General features: G+C 39.7%; 1 protein-coding gene across 13 annotated transcripts in view; it reads right to left on the reverse strand.

The window, feature by feature from the left end:
• The window catches only part of SYNJ1 (synaptojanin 1), a 91336-nt gene extending 71773 nt beyond the window's left edge, over nt 1–19563 (reverse strand). For all 13 annotated transcript variants that reach the window (XM_077879013.1, XM_077879016.1, XM_077879010.1 and 10 more), the window contains exons 1-2: nt 19430–19563; nt 18228–18373 (exon numbers count right to left, since the gene is read on the reverse strand). In XM_077879013.1, coding sequence (XP_077735139.1) covers nt 18228–18351 — 124 coding nt within the window. In that variant the 5' untranslated portion in view covers nt 18352–18373; nt 19430–19563. The remainder of the gene's footprint in view (nt 1–18227; nt 18374–19429) is intronic.
• Between the last annotated feature and the right edge of the window lie 364 nt (nt 19564–19927).

Here is a 19927-nt window from a genome sequence, read left to right on the forward strand (position 1 = left end):
TATATTGTTTCTGTGATGATTATGACAGTAACACATATTATTTAATTTTCACAAGAATCCCATCAGCAAAATTACGACTATTTCCATCTGACATGAGGAAACGGGGTTAGAGAGGTGATCAATTTGTTATTAACAAACTGATAACCTCTTAAACAGCCCCAAAGAATGCAGCTTCAGAAGGAAGGGATTTTTTTTTAGGATTTTATTTATTTATTCATAAGAGACACACACACACACAGAGGCAGAAACACAGGCAGAGGGAAAAGCAGGCTCCATGCAGGGAGTCTGACGTGGGACTCGATCCCGGGACCCCAGGATCATACCCTGGGCCGAAGACAGGCGCTGAACCGCTGAGCCACCCAGGGATCCCCGGAAGGAAGGGATTTGGCCTAGCCCACTGCTCTATCCCCAGTGGCAGAGCTCAGTGCCCGGCGCTCAGTAGGAGTTCAAAGATATTATGTCAAATGAATTTGTGAATGAAATTTCAGAGCCATATGCAATTTTAATTCCAGACACTTTCAATTCCCTAAGAGAACATAGTGTTTTCTTCCTAAACATTTTTTTATGTAAAGGACTGTAGATGTTTTCTTATTCTTCCATATACGCTTCAGAGGTTTGGGGTAGAATTGAGGGAGGTCTTTTGCAGGTTGTCAGAGCCCAAGCAGAGTAAGAACAATGGCTCTGTGCATGGATTTGAAGCCAGAGGCAGGGAGAGAGGGCACTCATTTGGGGGGAGGACAGCCTGGGATAAGACAAGTCTCAGTAGGGTGAGGAGGGTGGTGCCCACCCAGGGATGTTGGGAGAGGCCTGGTATGGCAGGTTGAAGCTTGGGCAGGGTGGGGAGGGCAGGGTGCACTGAAGGGAAGCCCAGGGCAGGGTGCTGGAGGCCCTGTAGGCTGAGGAAGGCACCCACACGGTGGAGGCAGCTTCAGTGGCAACAGGAAAGTGGTTGATCATAAGGGGAATGATCAGGATAATGGGAACCAGGTTCCTCACTGTCAGTGAATGAGCGTACAAATATGGAAGGAGAGAAAACTAGAATGGGCACTGCAGTGTTGATAGGAATTAGAGTTACCAATGTGAACTCCTAGTTTTCTAGATAGACAGATGGACAGACATAGATATAAATGAGTGTGTATAACTATATATATACATATTCACACATAATTACACATTCTCCTTAGTTCTATCCATTGACAGGGCCTGAGATCAGCAGTACTCCAATAGCAATGGCCACACCTAGCACCCAGACTTTGCTTTCTAATACCACTGTCCACTATTAAGGATTCCTTGGAAAAATGGCTATTCTAGGGCAAAGGCAGAGACAAGAGGAGCCTGGAACATATTCTTGTGTCACAACAGGAATACTCAAAGAATAATGGAGAAATGTCACAGAAATAAGAAACCAGCCTCAAGGGGCGTCTACTAGAGAAATCTGGAACAATCTGAAGCATCAAAACAAATTAAAATAGTTAACAGATTACAACCCACTGAATAAGCCCATCAACTGAAAGTGTGATGAGTCATGGGGAAGTTTACATGTTCTCGAAGTACCTTGCCTCAAAACACTTTTTATACAAGGAGTCTGCCAGAGACCACCTAAATCAAATAATCAGAATAAATACCAACAGTAATGGGACAAGTCAAAACTGTGTGCCCCCTGACAGGATATAATGGAAAGGACACAGCACCACTTCTGTAATATTCCTGCCAGGACATATCACCCGAATCTGAGCACAAGGAACCATGAGACAAACTCAAAGTGAGGTACATTCTACAAAACAACTGGCCTTCATCTTCAGAAGTTTCAAGGCCGTAAACATCAAAGACTGAAGAACTTTTCCAGATTTAAAAGGGAATAAAGAGGGAGGCCAACAAATAAAATGATAAATCTAAACTGGATCGTTTTACTATGAGTCGTTGGGACAGTTGGTGAACTTGAATGGAGTCTGAGGATTAGACAGATGTACAATGTTAACTTTTTTATGGTTATATTGTAGTTATGAAGGAGCAATTCTTTCTAGGAAATAAGTAACAGTATTTGTGGGTGACTGAACATTATTATGTCAGCAATATTCTCCAATAAATCAGAGAAAAGTTCTTTGTACTGAACTTCAGCTTTTCTGTATCTTTGACAATGCTTCAAATTAAAAAAAAAAATGAAATGCAACCATCAAAAATAAAATTTAAACACATGCACATTCCTAAATTAAGAAGCTTTTATCTCTACAAAGCACTAAGATAAATGCTTAGAGTATCATGTTACCTCCTCCCCAAACATTTTTTTAATGGGGAAAGAATTCTCTTATTTTATGAAACTCCATGAAATAGAAGTACATGATGTAAGAGGGAGAGACTTAATTAAATTATTGTTCTATTTCTCTGGTAACTTTTAATTCTTGAAAATAGTTTGGGAATCTTCCACTACAAAGAGATTACTTAAATTAAAAAGCCATAGTACTTTAAAATACTGTGTATAACCTTTAGATAAAACACAAAATGTACCAATTTTCACTCTCTCATCCCCATCTTTCCTTTTTCCTCATACTTTCCCCTGGCATCCTACACTGCAGCCAAAATGAATAAAAAATGAATAATGGGTGGCTCCTTCTGTGTGCTCCACATTGTTTTCCCTTTGTTCACAGTGTTCTTTCCATCTGGAACACGGTTTAGTCATCTCTCTGTTTCCAAATATTACCCATCCTTCAATACCTAACTCAAATGCTTTCCTTGATCATGCCGGAAGTAAATCTTCCTTCTCGTTATTTTATACCTCATTCCCTGTATACGAATAGCAACAGAAATGGCCTCATTTTTTAAAAAGGATTTATTTACTTACTTATGAGAATGAGAGAGAGAGAGAGAGAGCACGTAAGCACACAAATGGGGAGAAGAGCAGAAGGAGAGAACGGGGGGGGGGGGGAATCTCAAACAGACTCCTCACTGAATGGGGAGCCCAGAACAGGGGCTCCATCTCATGACCCTGATACCATGACCTAAGCTGAAATCAAAGGGTCAGTTGCTTAACCACCTGAGTGCCCAGGTGCCCCTCATTTCTTTTTATCTCAACACAATACCAACCTAACCAGAGACACTGAACACTGCGATTGTTAAGTATTCATCTAATAGACCAAAACAAATTAAGAGGTTATAGCACAGAAGGGAATGTGCTGTGAGTTTTTAAATAATGTAGAAAAAGATAAACATTTAACCTTACTACCAATAGCATCTGAATGCTCTAAAGTCTGACTTTTCCTCACAGTGACGTCTGGAAATTTTCCAATATGATGTCTATCTATGGTGGATGTCTCTGGGGGTGTGAGGTTGGGAGTGGGCAACACAGGCCTTGTTAAATGATTTCTAACCAGAGCTTAAACTAGTGGAGTTTATGGAATGGTAGGATGTATGGAGAGCCCCAAGGAAAACAGAGTGAAAGAATGAAAGGAATGAGAGTTCAGCAGGTGTGGTGATACGGAGGTTCAGGTTCCTCCTTGCCCCTGGGGCTGTCTTTCAAGGTATCTACTGGGTTTTCAATCAGGGGAACAGACTGCTCTGTATTTTTTTTCTCCTGTTTATGTTGATGTTGTTAAGCAAACAGGATGCTAGGAAAAACAAACCTTTCTTTTTAAAAGTTACTTATTTCTAACCACCATCAAGACCCGTAGCAGCTCAACTCAGGTAGAGCTGGACTTCTCTGGCTCATCTGTTCAACATGTAAAGTAAGGCAGGGCCTGACTCCCCAAGTTACTACTGGAATACCTCAGGGTTCAACAGTACCCAACTTCCTCTAAGGCTTATCTTAAAGAGAAAAGCTCTTTTTCCCTTGTCACACCCAACACTGCCTTTCACTTACGCTTTCAATTTTTTCTTAATTTACCATCTAATGCGAACATGCAGTTCCGGAGAACATGGGGCTATTTTACAATATATCCACACCTCTATAGAACTGATCATCTGAAAGTCTTCTGATTTTAATCCTAGTAAGTATGTGAATACGAATAAGATCATAGAATAGAATTTAAAACAAAAGAAAATATGTGCCATAAACATTTATTCTCTTTTAAAAAAAAAGATTTTATTTATTTATTCATGAGAGACACAGCAAGAGAGGCACAGAATAGAATTTAAAACAAAAGAAAATATGTGCCATAAACATTTATTCTTTAAAAAAAAAAGATTTTATTTATTTATTCATGAGAGACACAGCAAGAGAGGCAGAGACACAGGCAGAGGAGAAGCAGGCTCCATGCAGGGAGCCCAATGTGGAACTTGATCCCGGGCTCCAGGATCATGCCCTGGGCCGAATGCAGGCACCAAACCGCTGAGCCACCGAGGCTACCCAACATTTATTCTCATAAGAATATTTATAGATGAAATTACATGACATCTGGTATTCACTTTAAAATAAATAGGGAGGGGGAACTAGTAGATAGGGATATAGATAAACACAAGTGTCCATGAGTTGATAATCATGGAGGTTGGGTGACAGATACATGGAGTACAATGACATTAGTCTCCCTTTTTTGATGCATGTTTGAGACTTCCCAAAATAAAATGATAAAAAAAACTTATTCTGACAACATTCTTTGGCATGCTGGATAAGTTCAGAAAGAAGAGAAGGCAAGATAACTCTGGCCAGTCAGTGAGAGCAGGGGCTACTGGAATTCTAAGTAATCTGAGAGGTACTTTCCTCCAATTACCTTCAACCAAAGGTATACTAATCAAAAGCTCAATGGGCATCTGGACTTTTAGAACTTGAAAGGAAGCCGTAAGTCCTACTGCCTTTAGAAAGACCCGTAGCGGGTGTCTGGGTGGTGGTTAGGCAACCAACTCTTGATTTCAGCTCAGATCATGATCTCAGGGTTGTGGGATAGAGCCCCATGTCCACCTACACACTCAGTGTGGAGTCTGCTTGAGATTCTCTCTCTCTCCCTCTTCCTCTACCCCCCTCCTATACACAGGTACACATGCTCTCTCTCAAATAAAAAAGTAAATAAAATATTAAAAAAAAAATGACCCCATAGCCCACTCTAAGGCCATCATATAATCATCAAATGATAAATATATAATAAATTGGGAAGGAAAACTCAGCGATTCCAGAATGGAGACCCCAGGAAGGGTAAATAATGCTGTACTCCGCCATAAATGTTTTCCTTACATTCATCTTAAATAACTTAGCTTTAGTATCCTCCTCTCTTGAAAACAGTCTTGGAGAATAACAAGCTGGCCCTGGCTCATCACAGGAGAGGTTGAGGAATACTGAAAACTATACTAAGCCATGAGGTAGTGACATCCAACACCTTTATTCAAGTGACTTAACTCACTCAGCTGTTTTAGCTCTGTACTGCTTTCAAAGTTCTTTTAACTGAACAAATTCAGGACAGCAAGGAGGCCTAACCTATGTTTCCTACTGAAGCAACAGAAAGTAATGAAAATAGAAGCTGAAGAGGTGATCTATTTATAGACTACAGAAAACACTCAAAAGTATACATGTATCAATTGGTCTTCATCAAAATTTAACATACTAATTGTCCTCTAGCACATTGCTCAGCACCCTCCTTTGCTGGAGTGGCTTGCTTTTGTAGGATTATATCATACGACATAACTGACATTATTCAGCATTATTGGTATCACACCTTCTCTTCTCAAATTAGAATGTTAAGCAAATAATGAAGCATAACATCATCTATAGAAAGTCAGATGAAAACATAATCATATCCCTATTTCTTGATTTTCATGAGTGTGACTCTAAAACAGAGGCTTACTAAACAGAGAATAACTGGTGATCAGACCTGCATTGCTAACTCTACCATCTGAACAGAAAGAAACAAAATTAACTTATTACCTAAGATCACAAGATAATTACAAAGTCATTTATTTTAAATTTAAATGGTATTGAGGATTAAGTTTATAGGAAAATTTCTCTGACTTCTTAGAATTACAATAATTCAAATTAAACAATTAAAGCTACCTAATGAAGGTCCTGCTACCCAATGTCAACATTCTACTGTGACTCAAACCTTCCAGTTGGGCAGTAGACTTTCTTCAGCTGATAAGACCAAACTAAAAAAAGTCATTAAGAATGTGAAAACAAGATTACAAATTAGCATGCTCTTCCTAGAATCACAATTTGCCTGTGGTTGCATGCACTGCAGTTTGTGGTCAGCTTATTTGCATACAGGTAGCACTTTGGTGTAGAATGAGAGAGCCTCTAGTCAAAGGATCCTGGAGATCATGCAAAACAAGCTACTCATTTTCAAAAGGAAAAAACACTAAGAGTTTAGATGATTCATTCAAGATCATATAACTACCTGGCAGTAAAGCCACTTTCCATTTTACCATACATTAAAACAAAAATTATTTTAAAAGGAAAAGGTTCTCTTTGTATAATTAAATAATTAAAATTCCAGCTGAAAGACATTAAACTATCCAAATTAATGTTCTGTATAAACTGCAAATCCCAATCTTGACAACATTTCAAAATAATAATAACCTTTCACTCATTCATGTAACCAGTCTACTGAATGCTTACTATGTACCAGCACTCTAGCAAAGTTCTACAAATAAAAAAAGTCAGTGTTCTAATACTTTCCATTGGGAAGATAGCCATTATATAACTACACAAATGCAAAATTCTAAGTGGTAGTAAGTACTATGATGGAGTTCCAATAAGACTACAACAGGAGGAACTCATTTAAAATTGTTAGGGGAAGAGCAACGGTTAGGATAAGCCTGCCTGCAGAAGTGACCTTTACAAGGAAACCTGAAGAATAAACAGAAAGCTAGCCAAATGAAGAGTGGAGGTAAAAACATTCCAAACAAATAATAATAATAATAATAATAATAATAATAATAATAATAATAAAAACATTCCAGGCAACATACAAATACTCTATGACCCAGAAATTCCATTCCTAAAAATATATCCAACAGAAATGTGTACATATATGCACCAAAAGACACGGATAAGCATGTCATACTAGTGTCATTCATAACAGACAAAATTAGAAATAAATGTCAACAGAACAAATACTGGAAAAATTATACAATGGAATACTACTTGACAATGAAAACTACTGCAACATGCTACAACATAGATAATCTCTCATATAGAACATTGAGAGAAAGAAGCCAGATCCAACGGAATACATATTGAATGATTCCATTTACATTAGGTTAAAAACCAGATAAAACTAATCTGTGATTGTATGAAATCAGGCAGTGAATATCTCTGCAAATCATGGTTGAGATAATAATTGGGGAAGAATGTGAGGGAATCTTCTAGAAAGCCAGTAATGTTTATTTCTCAACCTGGCAGTGGTAACATGCATATGTTCACTCTAATAATTCATCACATTCTACATTTATGATTTCTGTATTTTTCTACATGCATGAGTAAATGTATTTTTTAAAATAAATATCGAATAGAAGAAACAGCATATGTGAAGGCTCTGAGATCAGAAATAATTTGGTACATTCAGAACTAAAAGAAGGCCGAAGTGGCTGGGACACAAAAACCAAGAGGCAAAATAATCTAAGACTGAAGAGGGAGGCAGGGACTCAATGATTTAATGCAGATCATTTTAAAGAGCTTGGATTTTAAGTCAGTGGTCAACCACAAAAAGGTTTTAATCAGGGAAATAATAATCATCTAAATTGTTTTTAAAGAGACTGGACAGTGGGTAAGAGGAGTGGAAACAAGGAGATCAGTTAAGGAGGCTATAGTAATGGTCCATGAAAGGGACTATAGTGGCTTGGCAGTGGTAGAACCAGCTAAATGGTGAATCGCATGGATTCTCAGTGAAATTAGAAGGTTGAGTATACTGGACATGGTAGTAGATTGAACGTGTGAAGTTGGAGAGAAGGAAATGTAGAGAATGATTCTTCTGGTTTAAACAACAAGGCAGGATGGATTGCAATCCACTAAGATAAGGAAGAGCAGGTTTGAGGGAGTGCAGAGATCGATGTGACTATAAACCCAGTATCTATTCCAACCTTTCTGTACTGTGTAGCCACCATACAGATTGGGGTATCATGGAAACCTAGACAATGATAGTAATTTCTACCTTATTTTGCTAATCAACAGCCCAATGCAAATTGCATATGAAACCCCTACAGCCACAGCATTTGAATCAGGAAAGGATACAAAACTCAATTTGATCCAGTGCAACAGAAAGTTCATGTTCATTTTGTGTGTTCCAATCCATTCCCTTAGATTTCAATTGTGTCATCCAACATAAGTATTATTCTACCCAGCTCTGTATCAGTCCCACACAGCTTTGCAACATCTACAAGTCTGGTAAACTATACTTTCCACCTATTCTCCAAGAGAATGATGAACTCATCCAACAAAATAAGCCAAAGACTAGACCCAATGTGGACCAAGCACAGATCACTAATGAGCACTAATGTACAATTAGCTAGGAATTTACTTAATTATAAGATTCATTCTTCCTATACTTCACACAAAGTTCATAGGATTAAAAGACTTTGTGTATCTACATTTCAGTAAGGTACTCAAAAGACTACAGCATCCTATGGTCTACTAGTAAGCAGAAGGAAACACAACTCATAATAAATATTTATTGGTAAGACCTAGTTTATATAAGTAAACACACTTTATATATAATGTTATATAAAAACTATGATAAAATGGAAATGAAGATTTTAATAAATATAACATTCAATACATAGTAATATATAATGTTTAAGCCTACAATTTAACCCAAAATATTTTTTTCCTTCCTTTTCTTTCCCTTCCTTTTCTTTTCTTATTTCAAAATCATCCAGAAATTTAAAGAGCATATCTTTCAACCTAAACTAAAAGAGTGATTAAAAAGTGTCCAACTGACCAACATGTTAATTCATCTCCCCAAATGCCACATTTACTCACAAGAATGTGACTAGTTCAGTGGCTGTGAAATGCACTCCAATGTGAGCACCTGCTTATATCATGTAATACAACAAGAGGAACAACGATGGCTTACCCTTGCAAACTCTGTTTTAGTAGAAAAAGATAAAAACACAAATTCTTATTTACAACCATTAAAAAACTCAAGCAGATATAATCTGTCACCAATAAAAGTACAGTATTCAATTTTTAAGTTCTGTCTCCTTTTGGCACTCGAATTACAAGACTAACCCCAAATGCACTAGTCCACCCTCCTTCTTATGTTTAACTAACTTATGTTTAACTTTGTATGGTAACTAAGTGATAAAATTTCACTGAGTCAGACTTTATCACCATTGTTGAACATGTTGGTACTAGATGCAAAGAAAAGCTATACTATTTAAACTGCTACCCACATAATTGGCTCATATTTTTTCAGCTTTGGGGTATCTGAAAAAGTCTTTACATCATCTTAATTGTGGTTGGGCACAGAAACCTGGGTGTACAGTTTTATTTTCTTCTTCTTTCAGTACTTTCAAGATGTTGTTCCACATCCACTGGCTTGGATTGTTTCTGAAGAACAGTCTATCATTATTCATCTCATGTCTTCTTTCTTCAGTAGGTTATGTCTTTTTTCTTGGCCTGTTTTTAAGATTTCTCTCCATATCACTGGTTTTAAGCAATTTGATAAAGTATCTAGGTGTAGTTTGTGTCATGTTTCTTCTGCTTGGGGTTCACTTAGCTTCTTGGATCTATGGATTTATAGTTTTCACCAAATTTGGAAAACATCAGCTGTTATTTCTTCAAAAATTTTTCTGCTTCAATCCCCTTCTTCTAGGATTCCAATTACACATATATAAGCCATATAACGTTGCTGCCCAGGCCATTGATGGCTCTGTTTATCAATTTTAGTCTTTTCTCTGTGTTTCATTTTGAATACTTTCTATTATTATGTCTTCAAATTCACAATCATTTATTTTGCAGTGTCTAATCTACTAATCCCTATCAGTGTATTTTTTTTCATTTCAGATAATTATTTTCATTTCTATTTGGTTTAGGTCTTTCACATTTTTGTCTTTTTAAGATTTATCTGAGAGTCAGAGAGAGAACAGAGGGAGAGTGAGAGGGAGAAGCAGATTCCTGCTGAGCAGAGTCTGACACAGGAATTGATCCCAGGACCCTGAGATCACCACTAGGCAGAAGGCAGACACCCAACTGACAGTGTCACCCAGGTACCCCTCATGTCTCTCTTTAACATGTTTATTCTCTCCTCTACTTCTTAGAAATATGAAGTATATTTTCAAGAACTGTTATTGATTTTTTTTAAAGAGAGAGCATGTGTGGGAGGGGCAGAGGAAAGGGAGAGAGAATCTAACTCCATGTTCAGGGCAGAGCCGAAATCATGACCTGAGCCGAAATCAAGAGTCAGATACTTAACGCACTGAGCTACCCAGGTGCCCCTCCTTGTTTATTAATTTTAACATCTGTGTTTACAGATTGACTTTTCTCCTCATTATGGGGTGTGTTTTCTTGTTTCTTTCCATGTATGGCAATTTTTAATTGAATGCCAGACATTGTGAATTTTACAGAGTCAAATACTGGATATATGGATATCTATTTTGTATTCCTATATTCTTAAACTTTGTTCTAGGGTACAGTGAAGATTTTTAGAAATTAGGTTATTTGGAAACAGCTTGATCCCTTTAGGTCTTGCTTTTAAGCTTTGTCAGATAGGACCACAGAAGCCTTTAGTCTAGAGCTACTCTGCCCCACTACTGAAGCAATATACCCTTCTGAATATTCAACTGAGTTCCCAGAGTACTATAATATTTTTTCATTCTGGAAGCTGTTAACAGCTTAACTATTTCCAGCCCTGGGTGAGGTCCAGGAATATTTCTTACTGCTCCTTTTTGCTGGTTCTTTCCTTGCCTTGGACAGTTTCAGTGCTCAGCTGAAATCTCAAGTGGAACCCTCAGCACATCTTTAAAACTGTGCAGCTACCTCCTCTTCGGTACTAGCCCTGAGAATTCTCATTGACTTGGCTTCCACAAATTCCTTACTCTGTCTCCTCAACTCAGGAGACTGCCAGGCTTTCTTTGGGCGCATCTCACTGCTACTGCAGCCTGGAAGTACTCAAGGTAGTAAGCAGAGTGATCTGCTAGAGCAATCATAAGGCTCACTTCTTTGTTTCCCCTCCCTCAAGGATCAGTGTCTCATGCCACCTGCTTGTTGTTCATGTCTGAAAACTGCTTCATTCTAGTTGTTTTGTTGTTATGTAAAGTAAAAGGGTAAACCCAGTTCCTGTTATAACATCATGATCAGAAGAAAAACTCTATTATGGATTTGTACTAGTTATAAGACAAGTTAGAACATCTGGTAAACCTGAAGTTACATAATAAAAGTCACATAATGGGGGTTCACTGTTCAATAAGAGACACACTGTGCTTCACCTTTTATTTTCTCATAGCAAAGTTAAGTGGTAGAGAAAGGAAATCACTCAGGAACTACTACTTTGGCCCTATATTAACAAGCTAATCCCGCTCTCTGGCCCAGGAGTAAAAGGTTAGGCTAAATTTTTTCTTTTTAAGCATAGATATTTAAGTTGCTGTTTACTTTTTCTATCAAATAGAACATTCCAAAAATTACTTACAAAATGAAAATGCATTTTTGCAACCCTAACACAAAGTGATATATAACAAGTCTAAATTTCATCATTCTGTGCAGAAAAGGTCAACTATAAAAAAGTCACTTCTTCCCTCAACTTGAAATTTTTCTTAAAAAGAGATAGGATACTGCAACTTATCTAAAGGGTAAGCATGCTGACTGCCAGCATTTGGCAATTAAGGAAAAAAAAAAAAAAAAAAAACTATGCACAGTGCTTGTCATCACCACCTACTATACTTGTTATCCAAAATTTCAGAACCTGACATTTAACTTGGCTCAGCACAGCAACTTTGTTTTAATGACCTAACTCTAAATCAAATCAGCAACTTTGTTTTAATGACCTAACTCTAAATCAAATCATGTTCCCTAATATATTAATAGTTTGTAGGCAAAAACACAGCAAGTTTAACACTTCCCTCATTAGAAAATGCTACCAATTTCACTCTTAACTTCTACTTGCATTCCCTTATTTTTGCTCTTCATTCCCTAACTCCCAAAATAATCACCACCACTCTCACAGCAAAATAATAATCATTAAAGTGAAAAAAATAAAATGGTTAGATTACATCATTAGACCAGTTATTCTGTCTCTCTAAGCCTCAGTTTGCACATCTGTGAAATGGAGATGAAAGCATAATCCACAGAATTAAATGAAATAAAGGATGTCTATGACCACATCTCCTTAGGCTGAAATGCTCCAGGACATGTCAACAAACTCCCATAAGAGCTGCAGGAGATTTTAAATCGAAAGAAACACAGAGATACTCAACAGATGCTGCCTAGCTCAAACTATGAGCTTGAGGTAGTTCAGAGTTTTCACATTAGATTCCTTTAATGGTACCATATCTTTGTAATGCTGTGTTTTCAGTACTTGCTGTGACAAAAAGCAAGTACCACTCTAAAATCAACAGGAAATGAGGGTGGAGCTGTCCAGTCTGATTCTAAGGTTTGAAAAGCTGCTCAATGCTCAACATGTACATATCACATTAGTAAGTAACTGGTTATTTATGAAAGAAATAGATTATGTTCCATTTACCTGCATCATTTTTTCAAATAGCCACTGGGGTTGTTATGACAGACATATTTAACATTTAGACCTAATTATTTAAGAAACAGAACTGTGGCCTGGGGGTGCTGTGAAAAACTTAATGAGACACATAAAAAAATAAGGTTTTGGAACTTCTGGCTTCATGTCGTGACTGGCAGAGGGAGATCCCAGGAAATGGCAACTATTATTTCTATTATTACTCCTTTATGGTCATAGAAAAGGCAGTGTAATTCACATTCTGTGACAAAGATCACCAGAATGTTGTCCTATAGTTTTATGGCTCATATTTCCATAAAGAAAAAATTAGATATATGAAGAAATTCAGATGGACAACCTGGAGTAAAACTAGATCCAGAGTACAGTGAGATGGGCTTGCTGTCTAGTAAGTACATGATTTGAGTCCTGAGTTGGAAAACCTGAAAATAATCTTACCACTAGACAGAAGCAATTAATCCTTACTTCCATACTAGCATATACTGAAAAGAGCAAAAGCTCTAATAGTAAAAGTAAGGAATTTATATTACCACTTTCCATCTCATCTGTTTTGTGTTTTGTTTTTTTAAGATTTTATTTATTTATTCATGAGACACAGAGAGAGAGAGGCAGAGACACGGGCAGAGGGAGAAGTAGGCTCCCTGCAGGGAGCCCAATGCGGAACTTGATCCCAGGTCTCCAGGATCAGGCCCTGAGCCGAAGGTGGTGTTAAACCACTGAGCCACCTGGGCTGCCCTCCATCTCATCTTTTAAACAGATATTCATAATTTGTTTTTAGAATCATCCTTCATTTCCCATCTGTTGCCCTTCCCTTCCCTTTCTTTTCTACTTAGAATACAATTATGAAGTAAATTATTTACCTCTCCTGAAGCAGGAGATGGGATGAAAAATAATGGGACAGCTTGTGAATTTCATGCATGCATTGGTCAGACTGGCTACTTGTCCTTCTCCTGTTGCAGTCTTTCTGTGCGAATAACTTTAGAAAGATGAGGAAAACTGAACCTGACTCAAAACTAGTAGATGTGGGGATCCCTAGGTGGCTAAGTGGTTTGGCACCTGCCTTCGGCCCAGGGCATGATCCTAGAGTCCTGGGATTGAGTCCCACATCAGGGTCCCTGCATGGAGCCTGTTCCTCCTCTGCCTGTGTCTCTCCCTCTCTCTCTTTCTCTCTGTGACTCTCATGAATAAATAAATAAATTTTAAAAATCTTAAAACAAAAACTAGTAGATGTTTTCTTTAATCTATTAGTTTCCAAGAAAAAATAGTGTTATAACTTGCCCATCACACTTGCTGCTTATTATACTGGTCCAGACATAGTATACTGGACACAGAGAATCCACTTGCTACACTGAACCACTGGCTCCACGGACATCGAATTTCAGTTTAATTGGTTTTCTGGACTGATAATTTTTATGTCTTTTATATCAGCAGTTCTGTCAAATAGCATTCTTTAAAAGATTTTAAAAAATTTTTAGAGAAAAAGGTACCGTACTTTCAAACACAGAATACTATATTTTTGTCAACTTTGTAAGCTAGTTTAGGTTAATCTCCACTCCCCCTCAAGGCACTAATTTAGCTATTTATTCTGTAAGCATGAGTAAAACACTGAACTAAGCAGTAGAGATGTAAAGATTACTAAGATATGGATCTTTTTTTCAAGGAGTACAGTGCCCAGGCACAGAAGTTCCACTGAAGGCACTGTATCAAAAGTATTTATGGGATCATTAGCAATTGGTTCAGGCTGAAGGTTTCAAGAAAACTAGCTACTGGCCCATAATAGTCAATAATAGCATTAAAATTTTGGAAATGTGGCTACTTTGGATAAAATTTGCAAGCTAAAAAGTTGTCTCATAATCTATCCTAAAAAGGCCTATATAAATTATGCTCAGAACGATCACCACAACCTAATTACAACAGAATCTCTAGGGAGCTGGAGCCCAGGCAGCAGCATTTGTAAACCCCCACCGGTGATTACAATGTGCCTCCAAGGCTGAAAACCACTGGCTCACTAATTGATTAAGTCATAGTATCATGGCTGATTTAAGTTTAGAAACTTAGCAACATAAAGACAGAGTCCTGAGGCTAGATTAGTAGACACTCAGGATCTACAAAGATCCATGACCTGAAATTGTTTTTACTGTGTTTTCACTTGCACCTCATTTTTTGATATGTGCTAATAATACACAATTATATTGTGTATAAGGTTTCCTGTTGGGTATCTCATGGCACTTTTGGCATAAGCCAAAAAAATTAAGTGATTGTCAATCCAATATGTACTGCCTAAGATGTCTGAGTTTTTAAACTTTAAAGCCAGGACAACTGAGGCCTGTAGAAACCATCAGCTTATGGGGCACGACTACTTCCTGCAAGGGTCACTTTTACCATCTACTTTCAAAAAGATCACCTGCACATAAGAATCACAAACCCGCACATAAAAAAAAAGGGTTATTCTGCAAAACAGACTGGATTCTAGCAAAATGAAGAAAAGAAAGAGACAAGAGATGGATTGGGCGGGTGGGCAGATTCTCAGGAAGGAAGAAGGCTTGAGCGAGAATGAAAGAGCTTGAATTAGAAAGAGGAGATCCCTGGGTGGCTCAGCAGTTTGGCACCTATCATCCCCCAGGGCGTGATCCCTGGCCCAGTCCCGGCCGGTGGAGTCAGGCTCCCAGCATGGAGCCTGCTTCTCCCTCTGCCAGTGTCTCTCTGCCTCTCTCTCTATGTCTATCACGAATAAATAAATAAAATCTTAAAAAAAGAAAGAGAAGAGCATTCTAGCAGCCATGAAGGAAGAAGGTGCAATAGGAACAGCATGATGAAGGGGGAAAAAAAGCATGGTAACTTGGGAAAACACTGAGAAAAAGTAAGTCTCCTTGAAGGAGACCAATATTGACACTGGACACACAGGGTGGGGCCGAGTTACGGAAGGCCTTGATGGACAAGTTGAAGACTTTAAACTTAATCTTACTGAAAAACTGGTTTAATGTCCAACATGTTTTGAAAAGATTCTTCTTACATATTAATAAGCAGAATGTCTTGAGATTCAAGGGGCTGGGAGTGTTAAAGAGAAAAAGAACATCTCAGTATCTTCCAAGCACAGTTCCCTGAATATAACAGGCCTTTAAGAAATGTAATGTTTTAAAAATGAATACTCTACAGCACAATATGCACCTTGGTATTGCTCCCAAATGAATGTCAAATTAATTTTATAAGTAAAGGATTTATAAATAGGTCTGTTAGCTCTTCATAGTAATATTTTAAGTTGTTACAATAGAGTTTATTTTAGGAAAGCTAATAACATATCCAAAAAATTATACATCCATTTATGCTACTTTTACTGAGAAAGGCATTATTGAACTTTTTTCTCCTGAATTGTTTATATAGTCTAAATCTAATGAAAATAAATACACTCAATAATGTTAAGACAGTATTTTTAATATTTTCTTCCTTAAAGTAAATGTTAATGCCAAAATGGATCGTTTAGGTCGTTTGCTTTTTTAACCATTATTTGATATAAAAGAGAGCCATTAGAGGTTTAGAAGTATGATTATTCTCAGGTTTCCTGAGAGTAAAATATAGCAATAATTCTAATAACTATGGCTTATATATACTGGATAACTGAGAATTTGACTCCCTATTATTACCAGTAATCACAACTGAAGAAACATTTAAAATTTAGACAAATTAGAAAATCAGGTAACATCACAAACAAAAACCCGCAAGCAGCTAAAAAGTATTTCACAACTAAACCACACCATTCCCCCCAGATATTAAGAATTCATGAGTATAAGAACTATGTTTGTAGTATGAAAAAAAACCCGCAAATTAATATTATAGCAAGATATATTTCAGTTTATTTAAATATAAAAAAACTTTGAATTAAGTCCATAAAGTATAACTCATTAATACTTGTTTCTTAGAACCCAAATAGCTCTTCTTGCTCACTCAAGCCATGTTACTGTATGTACCAAAAATATATACATTTCTTTTTTTTTTTTTTTAATTTTTTTTTTTAATATTTTATTTATTTATGGCAGATACAGAGAGAGAGAGAGAGAGAGAGAGAGGCAGAGACACAGGCAGAGGGAGAAGCAGGCTCCATGCACCGGGAGCCCGATGTGGGATTCGATCCCGGGTCTCCAGGATCACGCCCTGGGCCAAAGGCAGGCGCCAAACCGCTGCGCCACCCAGGGATCCCCAAAAATATATACATTTCTTATACATTAACTTTGCTTAAGGTTTTTCATTATGTCACCACTCTCTTTTCCCCAATCAGGATAAAATTTTACTATTTTAGAATATTAAGATCAGGTTAACATTTTATCAGGTTAATGTTCTATATGCAAAAGTTAGGGCCTTACGTATGCTCTTCACTTACTGAATCTGAACAAAGTTTAACAATTTAAAATATCTAGGGGCTTATATTTGTAAGTATGACTTTTTTGTTTTTAAAGGTTTATTTAGTTATTTGAGGGAGAGGAGTGAGAGAGAAAGGATGCCTGCATGGGAGCAGGAGGTGCAGAGGGAGAGAAAGAATCTCAAGCAGACTCTGCAATGAGTGCAGAGTCCAACACAGGGCTGGATCCCACAACCCTGAGACTATGACCTAGGCCAATATCAAGAGCTGAATGCTTAACCAACAGCGCCACCCAGGCACCCCTGTAAGTATGACCTTCAAACACTATTTTTAATTCATAAAATATGACCAGTAGCTAAACTGATGCTAACAAAGCAAAAACATGACAAAAAAAAAAAAAAAAGTAGTTATCACTAATAAAAGCCTTTAAAAACACAATCGCAAAAAAAAAAAAACAAAAAAACAAAACAAAAAAAAACCACAATCGCATTTCAAATAACTCCAAGCTGGAGTTATCTGCCAAAATCTTAGATTATGAAAGAAAATTAATATTCAAATTAGTATTTTTATTTTTAACTTCATCCATCTGCCCAAAAATAACCTACACCATACCAATCTGCTATTTTCCTTGTGGTACAGTAGTCCTTTTCTTTAGACTTATCAAGAAAAATTTTTTTTTAAATAATATGAACCCAATCACATATCCCACATAAGCTTTTAGAAGTTTACATACAGTTTTCTTAATAAAAAATGTAAGGGCCTCAACATAAGATATTCCGAAAAGATCAGATAAATAAGCACCCTGGTAGTTCATTATGATAACTGATATATAAGAAATGCCATTCATTACAGTAAAGATGTCAAGCAAGCCTTTATGGGTTAATGTGATGTGATATAAACTGTAACTATATGTGTGTGTGTGTGTGTGTGTGTGTGTGTGTATAATATATATATATGGTTTTGTTTTGTTTTTGGAAAGAAAGATTTACTGTTATGAGCAGCCAAAGAACCCAAGAAAGCAAAAACCTGTAACCAAACTTGCATTCTCCGGCCCACCCCACCCCCAAACCTCCTAAAGAAACCTGTAGCAGGGGGCAGGATAGAAAGTCAAAGTTTAAAATAAGGTCTGATGAAAGGAAAATTAGAGCATAATCTGCTTAGCAAAATACAGTGAAGGAAAGGGGTTGCCAGGGGTGTCCTCCAAAGAACCGGCTGCATCGGAATGGTTTCAAATCAAAACAGAGACACGATCAGTTGGGCCATGACAGATGACTTACAAAGCACAGCTACAGCCCCAGACTCGAACATGAGACATTCCTCCTTATGCCTAGTTTCCACTATGAGACTGAAAGGTGGGGGGTCCAGTTTGTGATAGATCCGAAATCCTTTGCTGAACGCCATTCTCCTTTCTTCAGAGGCAGCCCTGCAAAAAAAACAAGCAAAAAACGAATAAATGAAGCTAACGTTTCCTTCTGCAGCAAGGACTGCAAGGCGTCCAGAAGTCCTCCTTGCCAGGTTTTGATGGGGGGGGGGGGGGGAGGATGGAAAGAAAAGAAAAAAGAAAAAGAAAAAAAAGGGGGGGGTAGAGAATGGTTCATTCCAAAAAAAAAAAAAAAAAAAGAAGCCGTCACTTAATTTCATCAAAAAAAAAAAAAAAAAGCCGGAGGAGAGAAAAGCTAACCGATTCTCCCTGCAAACGCAACGTAAGGTTGAATTAACTCTAAGTCCACGAGCGGTTTTTGGTTCGGAGGAGTTACTCGTTTACTTTATGTTTGCAAAAAAAAAAAAAGAAAAAGAAAGAAAGAAAAGAAAAAAAAAAAAAAAGATAAGATTTTTGAGCGTATTTCGTCCGGAGTTGTTTATCAGCTTCCTGCTTCGGGGTTTGTCACTAACGTTGAAAGGGAACCGATTCGGGAACCGATTCGGAAACTTCAAGCCGTTCGGCGGCCCGGGAGGGGGGTGGGGAGGCGAGCGAGGCGGCCTCCAAAGCTCCTTAGGGGGCAGGAGGAGGGGAGAGGATTAATCCGACGCCAGAGGCTCGCCCGGGGGCGGCAGAGAAGGGCAGGCGGGGGGGGCGGCGCGGTGCCGCCCGCAGGCCCCCGGGAGCGCTGAGCACCCGGACCCGACCGCGGCTCCTCGGGGGGTCCCGGGAAAGCCGCTCCCTCCCCGGCGGACGAGGCGGCCCGGCCGCCGGCTCCCTCCACGATGCGCCAGAGGCGATGACCCCGCGCCCCGACGCGCTGGGCTCCGCCGCCGCCGGGCTGACAGCGCTGTCACCGCAGCCCCCCGCCCCACGCACGCCCCGCGGGCTCCCCGCTCCCGGCCCCGCGCTGCCCGCGGTCGCCCCTCACCGTTCCCGCCCGCGCTGCGGCGGCGGAGGCTGCCCGGGAGGCGTCCGCCCGCGCGCCCGGCTGCCGGTGGGTCTGGCCGCGGCCGCCGCCGCTCCCGCTCCCCGCCCCCCCGCCGCCGGCTTGCTCACCTCTCCCTCCGGCTCCTCCTCCTCCTTCACCCGCAGCCGCCGCCGCCACAGCCGCCGCAGGCGTCACTTCCGCTCCGGCGGGCCCCTCTCTTCCGCATTGCGCCGCGGCCGGGGGCGGAAGGCCCGCCCCTCGGGGGGCGGGGCGGGGCGGCAGGCCACGCCCACCCGAGCCCTACCGCGGGTCTCTACCTTCTCGGCGCGCGCGCGGCCACCCGCGTCGAGAGCCGCCCTGGGGTCCCGGCGGGAGTCGCGGGTCGCCCCGCTGGGAGGCGGGGACAGGAGGCTCGGCCTCCCCCGGCCCGCCCGCGTGGGCTTCTTCAGAGCGTACCAACCGTCCCCGCGGGCGCCAGGGAAAGCTCTGGGGCGCGGGGACTGGCGCGTGCCCGGCCGGGTGTCCCGCGGGGCGGCGGAGGCTCGGGCGGCGCCCGGAGAGCTGTCCATGGTGCCTCCCCGCCCGCAGCGCCCGGTGCCTGCGCCGAGCGTGTCTGGGTGGGCAGC

The sequence above is a fragment of the Canis aureus genome, chromosome 30 (genome assembly GCF_053574225.1).
Source record: "Canis aureus isolate CA01 chromosome 30, VMU_Caureus_v.1.0, whole genome shotgun sequence".
Lineage (NCBI taxonomy): Eukaryota > Metazoa > Chordata > Mammalia > Carnivora > Canidae > Canis > Canis aureus.